Raw genomic sequence first — 19,415 nt, 5'->3', positions numbered from 1 at the left:
AATGACATGAGCCTTTTATTCCATATTACAATAGAGCTTCATAAGACTCTTAATTCAATGGTTATTAAGAAAAAATACGAATAAAAGAGACCAAAAGCTACTATAACACAATTGTTACCAAATGTATAAAAACTAGATTTGTGACAAAGCTTTAAGAAGAAGTTCATATAAAATTACCTTCATTTAAGAAATTAATAAGTATTACTTAAATTTAGTAAGAACACTAGTAACTAGCATTCAGAGATTGCCTTATTATCCAGAAAGTATGTTCACATGTATTGTTTTGCTTAATCTTTCCACTAACTCTCTGAGGCAGATGACCTCATCTTTGTGCTATCTGACAGGGAGGAGATGGGGCTCAGGAAGACAAAGGCACACCTGACCAAGGTGTGCAAACAGCAAGGAGCAGAGCAGGCCTGGAAACCTGGGCTGGGGCCTCTAACTTAGTGCCATTTCTACTGTTCACGGCCATCGAAGTCGACACCAAAAGCCAATTGTACTGTCACAGCTCAAATAGTGTAGCCCACTGTTTTTGTCATTTTATAGACAAAGACGCCATAAAATCCAAAAAACAAGCCAGAGATCCCTGGCGTCTCTGACGAGGGCTTAGCATGCCTCCAAGGAAGGGACTCTGAGACTTCTTCCTGGGCCGAGTTCTTCAGCCACAAGAACACCCTCGATGAAGGTCCTGCGTACCGACTGCACATCCCGGGCAGAGAAAGCCCTGCATGAAATCATCTGATAAGCCTGAGGCTGTGACTAAAAGAAACTAGATTTTAAAGATTAAAATGTTGGCCAAAATTGAAGTCCTACAACCTTTATATAAAGGCTGACTGGTGAAGGTGCTTTGACACCTACTGAAAGTCTGAGGTTTGGTTCTCTCACATGCTGCATAAGAAGAATGCTATCTACCACCAAAAAAAGTATTTCTTGCTTCCTAGCTTATTTATACATGAACGCTAAAAATGACTAAATTCAGAGGCACTGTTAATAAAATAGCAATGTTGTGTCAAAGGTAATGTTGTAGTTTTGTATTAAAATACACACACAAAAAAGGATGCTCTGGAGTACCATGTATTTAAAACATGTTAGAATAAAATTTTCTTTACAGACTATCTGACCACAAAAGAAAACTCTGAGGTGACCCCCAACATGGCCTCCTTTCCATTTACAAGGTTACAAAGGAAGTTGGCTTGCGGCAATGCTTTCCTATTCTTTACTCTCTCATGCTTCTGGGAATGACTGTGTAAGTCAATTTTTTAAAAAGACTTACACCAGTACCTTTGTACTACTGTGAGGTACAGGTGCGATTGCAGGTAACCCCTATGGTGAGGGGCGCACGATTCAACTGTGTCCGAGCTTGGGCGCTGGGATAAATGCAACTGTGGGTGTTGAGCACAAGTCACGATGATCCAGAACAATTCAATGGTGTCTACAACTTTCTAAGTGTAAAATTACCCAGTACATTTTTCTTCTTCTTCTTCCCCTATCACATATAAAGGCTAAAAGGGTAGCAGGCAAAAGGTGTAGCCAAGCCATTACCACCATAAATAGCTAAAAGAAAAAGAAAGACACCAAGTTCTCATAGCAACACTGAACGTCTCCCTCTATTCCTCTATTTCCACCTCTCTTTCTTTTCTCTTTCCTTTCTAATAAAACATGCTAAGCTCTCACAACACACTCCTGAAATTCAATCGTTTTCGAGTGAAAACATGGTAGTCAGCATTACCAGCAACACAATAAAGGCAGGTTTTCAAGGGAAATAGGAACTGTATCAAATTGAAACTTGGTGGTGGTGGGGGGGTGGATTTAGCCCAGCAGAAGAGAATTGTGACAGTGGGGCTGCCCTCACCCTGTCAAGAGAGGCAAACTGCCGGGTAGTTTTGTTGTGCTCCTTGACATAATGCCGGCACAAAAGTCGCAATGGGAATAACACACCTACTACACACCCTCTAAATGTGGGGCTATCACCTCACGCCAGCACCCTAAAACCTGTGATGATTCCTTTCAATCCAGAAGCATAAGTTGCTCAAGGCATTAACTCTGAGGTAATACAGTGATTACTGAAATTTTGCAGTTACTCTCCCTTTTCTCAATTAGGTTCCTCAATTATATAATCCACATAAGTCTCTTCTAATTCTGTTTGGACTGAGTTCTCAGAACCATAGCAAGGGAGAATAGTATCACATGGACAGACCCGTCCTCCCAGTGTGGCATTTCTGTAATTAAGGAAAAGCTATTTCTGTGTGGTAATGATACAATACTCATCATCTCAAAGCTGCTTTCAATGTCATGTGCTCCAGATCTCTGGACAAGCCACAGTTTAATTGGCTAACTCACAAAACTAAGGGCTAAGGCCACAGGACCCACTGACTGGTAGATCTGGAGCAGAGAGCAAAAACATGCCCTCTTCCGCCTCAGACCAGAACATAAGCAGGTGAAACAAGTAAAACTAACCCAGCCAAAATGTTCACCATGTCAGAAGAGGAAGGAATACTCTGGAAGCTTCAATGTGTTGCTCAATTTAAAGGGGATTTCATTACAGAGATGTCATTTTGTTGAGTTCTGGAGAATTCTGAGTAGAGGCCCCCCGTCTGAAATCCACCAGTGAGTTTGTTGCGTGCATGCAAGTCAAGCTGGTATGACTCATGTATGATCTGTGAAAGACCGATGAGTCTCGTCCTGGGATGGAGCTGTCATTCACGCCAGCTACAGTTTCAATTGCACAACAGGCTCCAGAATGCATGGATGCTTAACAGGCTCGGAACAAATGCTCGCTTCTTCAGTCTTAAGAAATCAACCCCATGTCCTGCTACTTCTCATCCTGACAGAGTTTCAAAGTCCTTCGCCTGGGCCATTCTGCCTGCTGCTGCCAGGCGGCACGCACTGGTGACACTGGTCATGGTACACACCTAATAGGCTGACCTCCTTTCCCGACTAATTGCATTACATCGCCAGCTGGCTCCAGAAGGAGTCGTCTGTTTGATTGAAGAATTCCTGCTCCTCAGTAGGCCCGGCTGCTACTTTTACTAAGTAACAGTCAGGCCTGACATCCCCATTGTTCAGCTGACAGTGTGCCCATCCTAAAATCTAAGTTTTATTTGTAAATTAACCAAGAAACTTCCTGCCAGAACAGTGCTGCCTGGAGACTGATAATGTGGGCCTTTCATCCCTTTTCACTCGTACTGTATCACTGCCAATTTGTTTTTTATGCGGCTGGCCAGCCTGAGGCTATAAAAGCCTTGTAAGACATAAGTGCAATTATAGTCCTGGAGTCAAATGAATTGGACAAATCCAATAGCACAGCTCTGTCCCCACTCTGCAAACCCCTACAGCAGTTAGATTAGCTGTGAAAAATCTAATCTAGCTAGAGCTAACAAATTTCTGCAGTGAAGGATCAAGAGTTCAGTATGGGGTTGCAACCGGATTGCGGAATTGAAAAAGTGCCCCCATGACAGGGGCAGAAGAGAGCATGAATCACTTTAGGATTTTGCAGCTCATTTTTAAGCTGTTAGGGACAATTTAGTTAGAATAAGACAAGGAACTGTGGGCTGCTGTTACTGTGACTGATTTTTAGTCTGGCTGTGAGACATCCTGATAAAGAGAGTTTGTCACTAATGATGCTAAATCTCAGAGCTGCAAAAGGTATCAGCTGAATTTTGATTATTACAGTAGGGAATCTTTCAACCAGGCCAAGCCTTGCAACATTATTTATAGCAAGGCGTTTTATCAAGAAAACATGACGTCTTTTTACAAAAGAAAAAAAAAAAGAGAGAAAAAGGAAGAGGGAAAAAAAAAAAAAGAATCCTACCTAGGAAATAATTTTTAAAGATATTTTAAATAAACATATTAACAAAATAGTTCTCAGTCATAAAAAAGTCATAGAATATGGCAACATATGTGCAGATTATCAGCAATTTACAAGGTACTGCAAATAAAAAGGATGTGGAAGCCTTGCCTAAGGTCTTGGTAATCTGAAACAGAGCCGGGTCCTCCCTTCAATAAGAATGTCGCCACCAGGGTGGCCATCAAAACCTAAGACGGGGAGGCAGCTCCTCCATGGCTGAGGGAGGCAGCACACGGCCATCATGCCCTGCACATCCCAGGCACTTAGTCACCGTGAAAGTTGTCTGTGATTGTGCCGTGACCCAAGCTCTAAGGTCTTATAAACACCACTGCCCACGATATAGGAGGTTTAGATGTCTGGGGCTACAGTGATGAAAAGGCAAAACTGCAGAGAAAAGAGATGAGGTGGTAACAGTGGGGCCCACTGGCCAATATCAGTCACCTCCTAACGGGGCAGGAGAAATAAGATTCAATTAGACCAGTGGGCAATGACGAGGGCTAATGTTAGAGATCTTACACCAGGCACCATGCTAAGCAGTTTCATGGGCATTATCCATTTACTTCACAACAACCCTGGGACATAGGCTGATTTCAATTTCGTTTAGTAGATGGGGAAACTGAGGCATGGGCTAGTAACAGTTGAGCCCAGGTCTGCCTGTCTCTAGACCCTGGCTATATCCACCACACTAGATCCACCAATGGCAACCTTAGCTTCTCAATGAGCTGTTTTCCCACCCACTCAGGTCTGCAGTTTTTCTTGCATCCTTGTAGAAAGAGAGTGGGTGTGAGGTAGGGATTCCAGGCTTGCTCAGCCACCCACTAGCAGGCTAGCTGCAGTCGTTCCTTTCATCTGGAAACTCAGAGAAGTGGGTCAGATTTCTAGGCCTCCTTCCCAGACTAAGATTCCTCTTCTGTTAAGGTACTCCTCACCTCTAATAGAGGGTCGCCTGAGGTGAACATCTTGCAGGTTAGAAAGTTCAGGGCCATGTTCCCCTGGGGAGTTTCTCAGAGGTGAAGAGGTTCCCTTCTGCCTCCAGGGCCCAAATTGGAAGAGAAACAAGGTCAGTGCCAAAGGTTGGACCCTAGGCAGGAGCACACCTGCACTTGTCATTTTCACAGATACTGCCCACTTGCCCCCAGCAAGCCTGGGAGGTGCCTGCTTTCTCAGCAATCCGTCAGTACAGGGTCCTTGCATCTTATGACCTTTGCTAACCTGAGAGGTCAACAATGTTATTTTCTGTCAGTTAACAGTCAGGTGAGGGAAAATCCAAAATTAACAACATTTAAGACCCCTCCTTTTCCTAAATCTTAATCTTAGGATCTAAGACTCAAATGACTGATTGCTTTTCATTTATTTCTTTGTCTAGTTTGTGCCAAGCTAGATATTTCAGATTAATTACAACTGTAGCTTGAGAAGATATACACTGAAATTGCATCCAGAGGAAATCAGTCTTGGTGCATGTTATGCCAAGGCCTTTGATTTGGACTAGGAGAGCCTCACCTACAAACCATGGTGGCTAAGAATGGTCCTCAAAGAGGCTTCTTACCTTTTTGGTGAGTGAATCATCTGAGTCTGATGGCATCCGAGTTGAAACGTGGAAAATGACTTCCACAGTCGAGGTAGCATAGTAAGGAGCAGTCTGCCCCGTGCTGCCATTGCGTTGAAGTCCGCCCATGAACCCACAGTGGGTTGAGAGATCCACCTGATGCAGGTAACAAAGAGGAAAGAGTGAGGGTCAACCCTAAATTGTCCTCATTCACCAAGCAAGAATGTCCTTTGTTTTAAAGAAATCTAATTATTTTCATTTTTATAGCTTTCTGATAAAAAACAAATGTAATACTAAATTAGACAAAATCAAAACATGAAAGAAACATTCACAATGAAAGTGCTCCAAAATCCTATCAATCTAAGAAAGGCACCATCACAAATTTGGTGCATATTTCTCTAGCTTTTTTCCATCCTATACACACGAACATATGTATACATGAGTGTGTATGTATGTGTATTTATATGTATTTATGTACACACACACACACACACACACACACACACAGTTTCCCTATTGATGGATTTATGGGATTTTCTGCTTTCTCAAACAGTGCTGGTGTGATCAAATCACAAGGAGCATTCAAAGGAATGTTTTGGTAGGCTGTTGTATCAAAGGGTACAGATGTTTTGAAATTTAACAGCCATTGCTAACCTATCTTTCAAAGGGGTTGTTCTGATTTACACCACTACAAGTCTGGGAGTTATCATTCTTTTTTTTTTATCATTCTTTTTCAAGCTATGATGTAAATGCTCACTTCTTAGTCAATGCCTAGGACCTCCCCCCCCTTTTTCTTAAATTTAACTTTTCATGAACTGGTATTCTTTCAGTAAAGCACCTATTGTAACACAATTGACAAAAAAGCAATAGAAGAATCTCTTCTGTGCCAAATACAATCAATATGTACACTAAACTAATGTTCTAGTCTTTTCTTAAAATTCCAGTTATGAATGTGTGGTTTAAAAAGTATAGTAGTTAAAATAATTAAGTATATTCTACCCAGTAAATAAGAAGTCACTTTATTAGTAAGAAGGACAATTTATTGGAGTACAGTAACACTTTTAGACTAAAATCTACTTGACATTTTATAAAGTACATGGTCTTGACCTTAATGTAGGCTTCTCCTGTCCTCATCTCCATATTAGTTTCCTTGCTAACATTTAACTCTCAGAGACAAGTCTTATTTATGCACCCAGAGAGTTTCCCACAGCACAGATAACCAAGAAACCAAAACAAAAGTAAGGAAAAGTAAGAAAACTATTTCAGATATGCTGATTTCCATTATAACTACTCTGAGTTCTTTTAGATTCTGGAAATATATTTTCCTTTAGATTTATGTTCCAAGAGACAGATGGGTGTGTGTGTGTGGGCACGCGTGTGTATAAATGTATACGTCTGTCTGTCAGAGTATCATTTAGCAGAGAAAAAGCAAATTCTTTCAGTATCAGTCATCCTGGGATCTCTCTTAGGGAAAGAGGTTGGCTGCTAAACCTTCATGGCTACTCTATTCTATTTTCATGCCAATTTTTTACTTCATCCAGCTCTTTCTTCATATTTTTCACCCACCAAGTCACTGATTTCTTCTCCAATCTCCATACTGTAGCTGAAGCCAATGCTTCTCTGCCTATACTTATCTTCTCTTCCCACAAACTGTCTATGGCTGGGTGAGCCAATCTGACTATTCAGTTTGGATAAAAAGCAGATGAAATAACATTAAAAGAAAAGTTAAGGGAAATAAAAGTTCATGTATGAAGTACTGAAAAGCAACTAACAGAAGATGTCAAATTCAATACATTCATCAACTCCATAAGGCTACCTGTACTAGATTTGAATGTAAAACCTTGTATAATCGATGTCCAGTTTACATACATCCTTAAATAGTGCTGGTCAATAAACAGCTCCCAAATGAAATGAATTACCTCCCATCCAAGTCCGGCAACAAAGTCTTCATATGCTTGGCTTCCTCTTTCATTGGAGAGGATTGAACACTTGTCTTCTTGACCTTCAGCAATGTAAAACACTGCAATTTTGTGCGTTTCACGGCTATAAATTTTTAAATTTAAAGGAGTTAGAATTCTCATATTTAAAATTTTATTTCACTACAGCCACCAGCATGACTCCTAATACAGAGCTTACATTTATGGAGAATTTACTAGGGGTCAGTCACTGTTCTGAGAAGGTTCGACACACGTTCTCATTCACTCTTTGCAAACACTCCAAAGAGACAAGTAATTATCATCACTTCCCTTGTAGAGGTGGTTGAAAGGAAGCACAGAAAATTAAACAAAAAGCACACATAGCAAGTGGGAGACCAGGAATTGAAGCAGGGCAGTCTGGTTCTTGAGATCACTCTCAGAACATGTGATATATTTAATTGCATGTTAGAACACACTGTGTGACAAACTCTACATTTTTGGCACAGAAAAATATATGTGAAAGCATTTCACATAGATATCAGTTGAGACTAGGTCTATGTGACTGCCTACATTTTACTTAACACACTTGGAGAGAAGGATATTGGATAGCTCCCTGACTGGAACTGTACAATGTGCTAACACTTTATGAGAAACAAAAGCTTCTTTTTTTTTTTTTTTTTTTTAAAGATTTTATTTATTTATTTGAGAGAGAGAGAATGAGAGAGAGAGAACACATGAGAGGGGATAGGGTCAGAGGACGAAGCAGACTCCCTGCCGAGCAGGGAGCCCGATGCGGGACTCGATCCAGGGACTCCAGGATCATGACCTGAGCCGAAGGCAGTCGCTTAACCAACTGAGCCACCCAGGCGCCCCAGAAACAAAAGCTTCTTCCAAGCAGAACATGCTTAGGTACTTTATTTGTGAGGAGATGCACCCACTCTGTGTTCTGACTAATCTGAGGGAACCAGGTAGAGTGGACAGATGTCCAGAGGAACCTCTTAGGCCATAGAAATCCTTCACCCACTACCTCCATGATGGATTTTGGGTGCTTTGCTGTTAAATCAAGTAAACATGATCTGTACTTTGAAGACAGGAGTCCTGTCTTTTTGCCTGTTGTACATCTACCCTGGTCCTTGGCATATAGTAGCTGCTCAGCTAAATCTCTGCTGACCAGAGACCTAATGCTATATTTAAATATATTAATATCCAATTTCTACAAATTATATCCTATAGTAAAGTGTCAAAATAACTAGACTTTTACCTGGCAATTTGGTGATAGTTTAGAGGTGAAGACACTGTGCTAATTCAGAGTTTTCATCAAGAACCACTCATTCCATGGCCCCATCATCCAAGAGTTTTACTCCGGTCTCTATTTTCTAAAAGTTTGGATTATCACCTGCAGAGCAGTTCCACCTTCCTTATTGTTTTTGCATTGCATTCTAAAAAATCTCATAGGGAAAACTGTCAAGTGTCAAACAATATGGAAATGTTTCTATTGTCTTAACTATTCAACATCTTAGCACTATAATCTGATTAGACATCTATACTGGTGGAATTTGGGCTCTATATTTTAACATATTTGCAAATATTTCCTTTTGCAGGAGTTACGTTTCTACTTAATAAGCAGAATGAAATGAAACTCAACTAAAAAGTCATAAAAAGGAATCAAGGAGGAGAGTACTCTCCTTCTATTTATCTAGGTAGCTTATTCATTCCCCCCACAGTTTATGTAAAAGAAATGTACTTAAGAGAAAAATTAGAAAATACAGAAAGGAAAGAGAAGAATAAAAAATTCACTTATGTTCTTTGCTTCTATGTTGAAATAGCAACTGTTACCATTTTAGGGTGCATTTTCACATACAAAAATGAGAAGCCACTATACCCTGTTTTGCAACTGATAATTTTCACTTAAAATATTTGCGAACACATTTTTTGTGTAAAAGATGCATAACATAAAAGTCACCATTTAAACCATTTTTGAGTGGGAACACTTTCATACCATGTAATTGTATGGCAAAGTTATTAATGGTTGTGTAACATTCCATACACGAATACACCTTATCCCAAATCCTTGTCATTGGACCTTTAAGTTGCTTCCAGTTTTAAAGACACTGTAACATTATCTTTATATGTCCTTCGAATACATTCATAGAAAAAGAATCTCGGTCATTGCCCACTTTTAAAGCTTTTGATGAGTGCTGTCCTGCTGCCCCTGGAGAAGGTGGACATCCTGAACGCTCTGCCTGGCGTGGTACAAGTACACAGTTGGGGGCACCTCTCTTAACGGGAACCGTTGCTACGAGAAGAAGGAAGTTTTGTGGTGATAGATCCAGGGGACGGATGCTCTAGAGTAGAGACCTTGTGCTCTCAGACTGTCAGAAAGCTTGTCCTCATGCAATATGGAGCCCTGAAACTGCCACACCATTTATTCCCTCAGTGACAGGCAGGACACTCCCGCAGCCTAGAATCTGACTAGCTTATTCTCAGAGCTATAATAATTTGGGGGCTCGGATGATGACAGAGATCATGACCTATGACCCAAAAGACTGTCTCTTTCAACAAAAGGAGAAAAAGTATAGTCACTCAATTCCTTTCTGCAGCTCTCTCTGTATATTCAAAAGTCCTCAGCATGTGATTGTTCTCTATTCTATACATATATCAAGACCATCTCAGGTTTATCTGAAACATTTTTGTTGACTCTCCTCAAAGTCCAAGCTTTTTATCTTGTAGCTGCTCGCAGGTCCTTGAGTCCTCATTAACTCAACATGGGAGCACAGGAGCTAAGCCCCAGTGACTGCCTGACTGATGTAGGTGTGAGGAAAGGTGACCTTTAGCTGTAAACATTCATCAAATTTCACATCCTCCAAAATGTTAGCACCACAGAGAGCCTGCTAGGATCAGAGCTGTGTCTGGTCTTATTAGAGCTAGGCTTTTGAAATGATAATTAGCAACAGCACTTCATATCCATAAGCTGCACCACCAATGCATGAAGGAGCAGGTAATTCAGGAACGCATGCACATAAAATCAACAATTTCCTCTTCCTCATTAGAATGCATTTTTCTTTCTTATTAGGAATAGACTAAAATAGCTCAGTGTCCTTGTGCTGTCACATTAAAAAGCCAAACAAAGAAAAAAACATGATTTTAACTTTCACCTTACCATGTGGTGACAAGAGGTATTAATATTTAAAAGAAGAACCCACTGTAATTTGCATGTGCGTTCATCACACTTTTTACACCTTCGCTATCTTCATGGTATATAGATGATAGTTGCAAGACAGTCTCTACTTTTCCTAAGAACATGCTAAGCAGGAACCATGCCTTGACAGCAGGGAGATAAATGGGTATTAGAAATAAATAGAGCCATACTAACTAAAAGTTGAGGGACAAGGTATGTTCTTACCTACTAACTGACCAATACATGGGACTGTCTAGATTTCCCATACCTAGAGTCCCCAAGTTATTTCCACTTTTTTTTTTTTTCAAAAAGAACCTCGAAAACACCCTGTACAATAAAGTAAGTTGATACCTTTTTTATGGATATCAAGAAGACACTAAATCCAGGAGTTGGGGTTTTAAGCAAACGTTAATCAAGGGACAGAGGATTTGCTGATCAGCTCTCCAAAGCCATGTTTTACTGCAACAGCTCCCCAGAGAGCTCATTCAATTGTACCTCATGCAACTAAAGTGCATTAACACTCAGCAAATTGGCCACAATTACAAGATACCAATGTATTCACTTAATACTAGGAAGCATGGAGTAATTCAGCATATGCTTGAAAAGCTGAGTTTGGAGCCCAAGTGACTGCTTGTTTAATACTGGAGGACAAAGGGGAGAGAGAAGTGAACCCCTGAGTCCTTCACAAGAAACCCCTCGCAGAGTTTCCACAAAGAATTTGGTCTCTATTCCTCTAGAGAAAAAGAAGCATAACAACAATTGGGAAACTGAATATGATGAAGGGCAATGTGAGGAATAATGGCTTCAGGTTTTTCATCTGTAATGAGATACCTAATGATATTCCTCTGGGGAATAAAACAGGAACAAAAAGCTATTTTTTAGAAAATGAGTTTTTTTTTTTTTTAAACTAAGATTAAACAAGCAGTTTATTCAAGACTTTTAAGCACCTGTTATGTACCAAGCACTACACTTACTGTTGCCTGAGATGTTTTTGGAAGCACACATTTCCCCAAATCAAAAACTGGTCCTGAGTTCATCTGGAGAATTGCTTCTAAGATTGTACAGATAAGGGGCGGACCTGAGATTTGACCAGCTCTGAGAAGAAGGCTCACTACTACACACTGGTTTTAAGCTTGCCCACGTTGTAGCGCAGAGACTACAGCCAGTGCATTGGCACAGAGCACGGGTTATGAAGTCAGACTCACTTGGTTCAAACAAAATGGTTACATGTGAGCACATGTGAGCACTGTTTGGGCCTGGTAAGCCTCTGTTCCTCACTGGAGAAAGAGGTGGCTACTGGCTGCCACATGAAAAGGTCCTCAACCAAAGACACAGATTAGATGGGAGCAATGACCTCTTTTTAGTGTAGCAAGCATGTAAGCTTATTCCTCAAGGGGAAAAACACCAAAGGTATGGCATGTGCAGACGTCACCAGATTCTAGTTACAGAATGACCTTTGGGTGTCTCTGTAGGTGTATTCATTCCTGCAGCTCTGTCATCCAAGCACACACAATGATAGGTAGGAAGGAAGTGGTCTGATATACTTTCACATACCACTGACGGGAGTCCAGATTTTTTAGCTCTCTCAACAGTTTTGAATTTTTCTTCAACAGATGGAAATTTTTTCTATTAAAAAAAAGAGATGGAAGAAAAGTTGTGTAATCACAGACCAATTCTGCCATTTCCAATCAATCAATTAACAAACCTACCTACTCATCCATCCACGTACCCATCCATAACCTTCCTCCTTCATGGAAGATTTGTGATCTGAGCCCACAGATGAACTCCATTCTCCCTAAGACATTCAAAGGCATCAAAATTCCACGGCATCCCATCCCGACCCATTGACACAGGATGGCTCTGAGGTGAAAGAACGTTTCACTGATGTGTGTGTGCCTGTGCCTCTTTTCACTATCAGCTCTGCTGTGAATCCCTTCTCCCTACCTCTGCCCTTAGAAACCCCACTCCACTGTCAGGGCCCAGCTCAAACCCACCCCTTCCACAGATCACTGTCCCACACTTCGTATTGGATTAACTGTTCCTCTCAGACTCCTGAGTCATGCTGTCTTTCATCAGAGTCGTGCCAAGTATACCTCCTTCACCAGACCTAAGGTGAGATGGTGGCTTATTCATCTTTGTAGTCCATTTGCATCTTTTGTGCCAACACAAGCAATTATGGACAGAGCAGTAATCAAAACACACACACATGTGCGCACGTGCACGCATACACAGAAAATGTCTGGTACCCTTGAAAATACACGAGATGCCTAAAATTCAACCTGTGCATCAGTACAGCACAATTAGTTTCACTTGTAGCTCTAATTTAGCAGTAGAAAATAAGCTGCAAATGCAGAAAGAAAAATCTCCATTTCTATTCTCTGCTTCTCAAACCCCAAATTGAGGACAAGAACACACACACAAACATAATGATAAAATAGGTGAAGGTCTAGAGAGGACTGTTACCTTCTGTCCCAAGAATTCATCCCCAAGTCATCGAGCAACAACCTGCAGAAATAAAAGGGTCCTCGTGGCTCTACTGGTGAGGGCTGCTCCTGGCTGGTGACTCTCATGGCCGAGTCAGAGTTACACCTCTGGATGTAGTCGTCTTCTTGGGCATTCTGGCGCAAAATGACCTCGATGATTTCCTTCTCCTGGTCATGGTTCATTCCCCGCGGGGGCGGGGAGGGCTCATTTAGATTTAGCTGTGATGGTAAAAGGCATTCAGGACTTGTATGGCCAATGTTTTCAAGTAATTTGTCGAGGACATCATCTCCCTCCTCACTTTGAGAAAAATCTTTCTGAGCTCCCAAAGCTTGAGGTTGCCAGCCCGAAATCAGAAATGCAGGATTTCTGCCACTGGGTGCTAAGCAGCCTTCCAATGGTCCATACAAAACCTTCCCATCCCAAGAGTACTTCCCTGAGATATCCCGCACAATGACTCTGACGTCTGACAGGGCACCCCCCCGCGAGGCGCCTGCTGGCCCTTCCGAGGGCGTTTGAAGGTAGGAGATGAGGGTGCTGTCATTCAGCACAAACAGCTGCAGGTTTGGGCTCCGGAACACCTCGGAGGATAGCTCGGGGGCCTCGGCGTGCACGTTGTCATGGTTCTCGCTGACCAGGCTGTGCAGCACAGCGGGGCCCCCACGCAGCGGGAAGTGACCCAGGTGGTTCACCAGGTGGGCCATCACCATGCGGGCGGTCAGAGGGATCAGCTCCAAACTCCTCCTCTTCCGCTCTGTGAGCCAGGGTAAGGTAACATAGACAGTGGGGAAGGAAGCTTAAAATCTGTACTCGGAATATTGGATTTGGTTTAGTCTGGCCATTTTTTTCATCTATTTTCTTTTTTGACACTAATTCTATTTGAATTAAAAGTACAATTTAAATAGATTGCTAGAAATAAGTCAACCAGAGAAAGACAATTATCATATGATCTGATATGTGGAATTTAAGAAACAAGGCAGAGGATCATAGGGGAAGAGAGGAAAAAGTGAAACAAGAGAGGGAGACAAACCATAAGAGACTCTTAATCTTAGGAAACAAACTGAGGGTTGCTGGGGGGGTGGGGAGATGGGGTGGCTGGGTGATGGACATTGGGGAGGGTATGTGTTGTGGGGAGCACTGGGTGTAGTAAGACTGATGAATCATAGACCTGTACCCCTGAAATAAATAATACATTATATGTTAATTAAAATAAATAAATTAATTAAATAAATAGATTGCTAAAAGAACCAACTTCCATGAAGATCTCATTCTGAAAGGGACACTTAAAAATCTGTAGATACAGCAGTAAACGGGAGAAGTTCCCTGTCCTGAAAGAGCTGATGGTTCAGGGAGTTCTGGGAGGTGGAACCTGCAGCTGGAGAGGATCTGGTGGGAAAGGTGGTGGGCTGCGGGTCCAGGCCACCGACGTTACCCCACGTCCCTCACCGGGGTAAAGGCAGACGCTGATGAGGAAATGAATCAAGCCTACAACATCACAGATGGATTCGAAGCAATCTTCTTTAAGATCGTTGCGACAGGGAGGGTATGTACTATGGTGAGTGCTGTGAATTGTGCAAGACTGTTGAATCACAGATCTGTACCTTTGAAACAAATAATGCAATATATGTTAAGAAAAAAAAAAAGAAGATAGCAGGAGGGGAAGAATGAAGGGGGGGAAATAGGAGGGGGAGATGAACCATGAGAGATGATGGACTCTGAAAAACAAACTGAGGGTTCTAGAGAGGAGGGGGGTGGGAGGATGGGTTAGCCTGGTGATGGGTATTAAAGAGGGCATGTTCTGCATGGAGCACTGGGTGTTACGCACAAACAATGAATCATGGAACACTACATCAAAAACTAATGATGTAATGTATGGTGATTAACATAACAATAAAAAAAGATCGTTGCGACAATTTATGTTTTGTTGTTTGGGCATTTTAAATATTTAACAGAATCTGGTATATTAATTAACTCATGGAAATAGAAGGTTTTAACTGAATTTGCAGTTGATGATGAAATGCCTAAGAGCAACTGACTTACAAAATTTTTAAGGCTTCAAATGTGTGGAAAGACTGACACTAGCAGGTGAAGGTGGGCTCTGTGACGTGCTGGCAGGGTAAGGGAGAAGCAGAGAAACAATCTGTAAGCATGGAGGGAGACAACCACTTAAGCTTCAGAGTGGTCAGGGAAATTGTAATCTGCCAAATTTAGAAAAGAACTGTGTGTTAATCCAAGAACAAGTGAAAATGAATTTTTAATTTCAAAAAAAATATCACTAGATATTTAAATAAGGTAAGACTTATACTTTGGGCTTACAGGTTTAGGAAATACTTGGTTTCTAAATTCACAACGGAAAACTCAAATATTAATTAAACACAAATAACTCTAAATTATGCTTTCTGATGCTAAACACCTTTCCTCTCAGACATTAAAAATTCAGTGAACTTATCTATGAAACATCAATTGTATGATGTATAAATCCTAGCAAGAAACAATCAACTCCTAGAGTGTAGGAACCTCGGTGATGACTAATGAACAGGATCGTCCTGACTTTTCTTGAATTTCTTCTTAATTTTTGCTATTCAGTGAACAAGAAATCGCTGTATTCAATAATGTAAAATAAAATCTCACATGAAACTTGAGTTTTCATAAGCAAAGCTCATCTACATCCATCTCTGACATTCAACTGTCCTTCCTGACCCTTGTAGAAGAGTGTATGATTTCCATACAGCTGAGAAATTTAAACACCTCAACTAATTCCCTTGAAATCACAGTTATGAATGCCTTTGCTTTTGTGTCCATATTAACTTTTTCAAAAGTTACAGATGCTTTTTATTCATGCTTATCATTCCATATGAATATGCGCTCTGTCAGAAATGTTAATGCCCCAAACAACACAGGCACAGCCCGCTGGGGGTTCAGGAGTCTATGGTGTAAGACAGCGCGTGGTGATGACTCGATGGAGCAGGCTATGGAACGAATGATAAAGGTCCAACTTGGTAAAGCCCAACACAGACAATTACAATTGGAAAAGCAACTTTCCTCTGCTTTAACTTATATAGGTTGTGCTTTCAATTTGAGATACATACAAATTTGTATTTTAAGGAACGTGTTTGAATTCTACAGTGGGAGATTAACTAGAGTCACACTAATCAAGTCATAAACTGTGACACACCCAATAAAAACTCCAAATATCTTTGGTATTGAAAAGTGGGAAAGGGAATATTTGTGAAGTAAAAATTGTTTTTTCCTTGCAGACTTCAGCTGCATCAACTGCCTGTGGTTCCCTGAAAAATAAAGAGAAAATCTAGACTCCATTCACGAGAAAACAATCTCATAACTTCCACAAACTATGAAAAAATATAATCCAAATATTTGTCTTATTTTACTAAATTTAGAGATGAAATAGAAAAGCAGTGATTTTAGTTTGTCTTTTAACTTTCAGTTTTTAAAGCTCCCCTCTTCCTTTCTTTTTAAAGCAATTAGTTAGTTGTTAATGATGAGAAATTTGCTTTTCCTTGAGGTGGGCCAGCAGCCACCTCAGCTATTGGTAACTGAATGTGTCTCTGGCTTGTAACTATTTCAAAGTAATATTTACATCAAATAGTACGTAATAGTGAATGAAAGAGTCACTTGAAAATAATAGATAAATATACAATATTGCTTCCCAGAAACATGTGAGAAAAAATAGTTTGGTCATGAATGATGAATTATGACACTGAATGAGGAAAAAAACTCTCAAATACGAGCACATTTTGTTTAACCTAAAATACTTCAGCTATCATCTTTAATTTTCCACTCATTCTTAAGAGGGTGTACCCACTCAGCAAGAGTGTCTGTGCATGCCAATATATTTTTAAGCTGCTTTGCTTTTTTATTTAAAGTGTTAGTGAATTTTAAAACTCCTTTGCCTCTTAAGTACAAACAATTATTTTTAGTACCACAGAACTATGTTAGGACAAGCTTGTATAAGGTCTGAGGTTTTCTATAAAACTTTTCTGGACTGGACGATTCCAGAGCCTTTGCCAATGACTGGTGCTCTCACTCCCGTCCTCTTCATCCTCACCTCACCTGTCCTCTTCCTCTCGGCCTAAACCATACTCCAGACTCTGCAGTCTTGCAAGCATAGCTCTGGACTCTGTGCCCTCACCTGGTTACTGTCCCTCCTTTGCCCACCAAAGGACCTACAAGAAGAATGTCTTGGGGGTCTGAACAGTCATCCCTAAATCTCCTGCTCAGGCTTTCTGGCTACAGACTAACCTCCATGACCAAAGTACTCAGCAAAACTCACCACCAAATGCTTAGCTGGGAAACAAAACAGCTCCTGTTTTGGCCCCACTCTCCATGATGTTTTTGAAGCACCTAGCACTGTTGATTTTTCTTGGCTCCTTTTTCCCTTTCTTCCCTCGACTTCTCAGAACTGACTCTTTCTGGGTTCTTTTTCCATTTCCCTGACTTTGCTTTCCTGGTGACATTCCCTCATTCCTTTTTCTTTAACGTGTTTTTACTCTCAAGGTTCCACCCTTGGGCCTAGGTTTTAACTTGCTAAGTCTAGCATTTTCATGGATGATCCAACACCCCACACCCACATTTTTTTTTTAACTTTTGAGACAATAGAAGATTCACATGCACTTGTAAGAAATAATACAGACAGATCCCAAATATCCTTCATCCCCCTGGTAATATCTTACATAGCATAGCTTTAGTACAGTATCACAATCAGGAAATTTTGATTGGTATCTTGATATGATATGGTACATTTGATATGATTCATCAATATTCAGAGTTTACTCGTTTCACATGCACTGTGTGTGTGTGTGTGTTTGGTTCTATGCAATTATTTCATATGTACAGGTGATATACCTACCTTTGGACTCACATTTCAAGGCCCAGAGATAGGCTCTTATCCTTTCAGGAAGAAGGGAGGTTGAGGAAGACATACAGCAGTTCCTAATCCTGACGATACCCATATATTCTAAAACGGACCCTCTGCCATCAGCAGAGTGATCCTCAAACTGTGGCATGTAAATCCCCACCTCTCTATAATGCTCTCCTAGTCTGCAACCCTCCACGAGATCCTTTCAAAGTCTGCCCATCCTTCTAAGTCTGGCTTAGGTCCTTGCCCACGGGAAGCCCCCATGGTGCTACTGGTCCACAAATGAGTCCTCTTGCATTAATCCTGTCTCTCCAGTTACACGTAAAGTTCCTCTAGGATAGAAATGAGCCTTTTTCTGTGGGTCTCACAGGTCTGAAAAATACAGGTCCTCAATACAAAATTCAGCTAAGATAGGAAAAGAGAGAGGAAGTGAAGAAACGAGAAAAAAAGAAACAAGGAAGGCAGAATTTGCTATCACAGAAGAGTCTAGAAACCAGAAACTAGATTTTTAAAAATAATATAGCAAGCATGGGCAAAAGGCTACAATCTTTCCTTTTCCTGCCCATGAGAATTAATATTCTGAAGAATCTCACCCTCTTCAACTGTGAGCAGGTTGCCCAAATCTGCTGATGAATGATACTGGACTGGCTCCGAATTCTTCACATTTGCCAGTGGCAGAAAAGGATCGTAATCCGGGGAGGACAGGTCGGCCAGGGTCAGTGTGTAGTGACTCTGTTGGGTGTATGTGCTTGAGCCACAAACACAGCAGTGCAGAACCTGTGAAAAACAGAAGGGAATGTGTGCTGTGGATGCGACGAACCTCCTGTCTCCTGACAATCTGCCAAACCACAACACTTAGGAGGTAGGTAATACTTGAAGACATAGAATCCCTTCCATTCTAAAACATCTTCTTGCTATTTGCAAGTTTATTTTGCTCCTTTTACATCAATGCCAATAAATATATTCTCAAGACAAAAGGAAAGTGAAAGTTAAAAAGTGCTTATTTTGCCATAAGTCCTGCTGTGGTCCACCAGAATGTTCACAGATATTCTTTTTACGGTCCCAAACTCTACTACCCAAATGTCCATCAACAGTACAACAGATATAAATCATGGCATACTCTCATTGTGTATTACCAAATAGCAACAAGTGAAAAATCTGCAACTATTCACAAGAGTATGAATGAATCCTTCAGAAATAATGCTGAGTGAAGGACGCCAAGCACAGAAGCACATACTGCATAATTCCAGCTATACAAAGTACAAAAAAAATCTACACTGTTAGACAGGCTAGCGGTTACCCTAGGTGTGTGCATGGAGATAGTGACTAGTATGGAGGCATGATGGGGGCTTCTGGGATACCAAGGCTATTCAGTTTCTCCAGCTGGGATCTGTTTTCACAGGTGTGATCATTTTGTGAAAATTCATCAAGCTCTCACTTATGACTGAAGCACTTTTCCGGATGCATATTATACTTAATAAAAAGTTTCCTTTAAAGATACAATAATGTTATTCAATAAATTTGTGAATCATGTTAACTAGGAGGTGACTCTTTTATTGGTAAAACAATTT

General features: G+C 40.9%; 1 protein-coding gene across 8 annotated transcripts in view; it reads right to left on the bottom strand.

Moving 5' to 3' along the window:
• RALGAPA2 (Ral GTPase activating protein catalytic subunit alpha 2) overlaps positions 1 to 19,415 on the bottom strand; it is a 334,693-nt gene that overhangs the window by 105,958 nt on the left and 209,320 nt on the right. For all 8 annotated transcript variants that reach the window (XM_036085370.2, XM_036085371.2, XM_036085373.2 and 5 more), the window contains 5 exons: positions 18,438 to 18,621; positions 12,951 to 13,722; positions 12,042 to 12,113; positions 7,313 to 7,436; positions 5,394 to 5,549 (listed from right to left, as the gene is read on the bottom strand). In XM_036085370.2, coding sequence (XP_035941263.1) covers positions 5,394 to 5,549; positions 7,313 to 7,436; positions 12,042 to 12,113; positions 12,951 to 13,722; positions 18,438 to 18,621 — 1,308 coding nt within the window. The remainder of the gene's footprint in view (positions 1 to 5,393; positions 5,550 to 7,312; positions 7,437 to 12,041; positions 12,114 to 12,950; positions 13,723 to 18,437; positions 18,622 to 19,415) is intronic.

Source organism: Halichoerus grypus, chromosome 10 (assembly GCF_964656455.1).
Source record: "Halichoerus grypus chromosome 10, mHalGry1.hap1.1, whole genome shotgun sequence".
NCBI lineage: Eukaryota > Metazoa > Chordata > Mammalia > Carnivora > Phocidae > Halichoerus > Halichoerus grypus.
The sequence above is the reverse complement of the archived record's forward strand: the minus strand, read 5'-3'. Positions and strand labels throughout refer to the sequence as shown.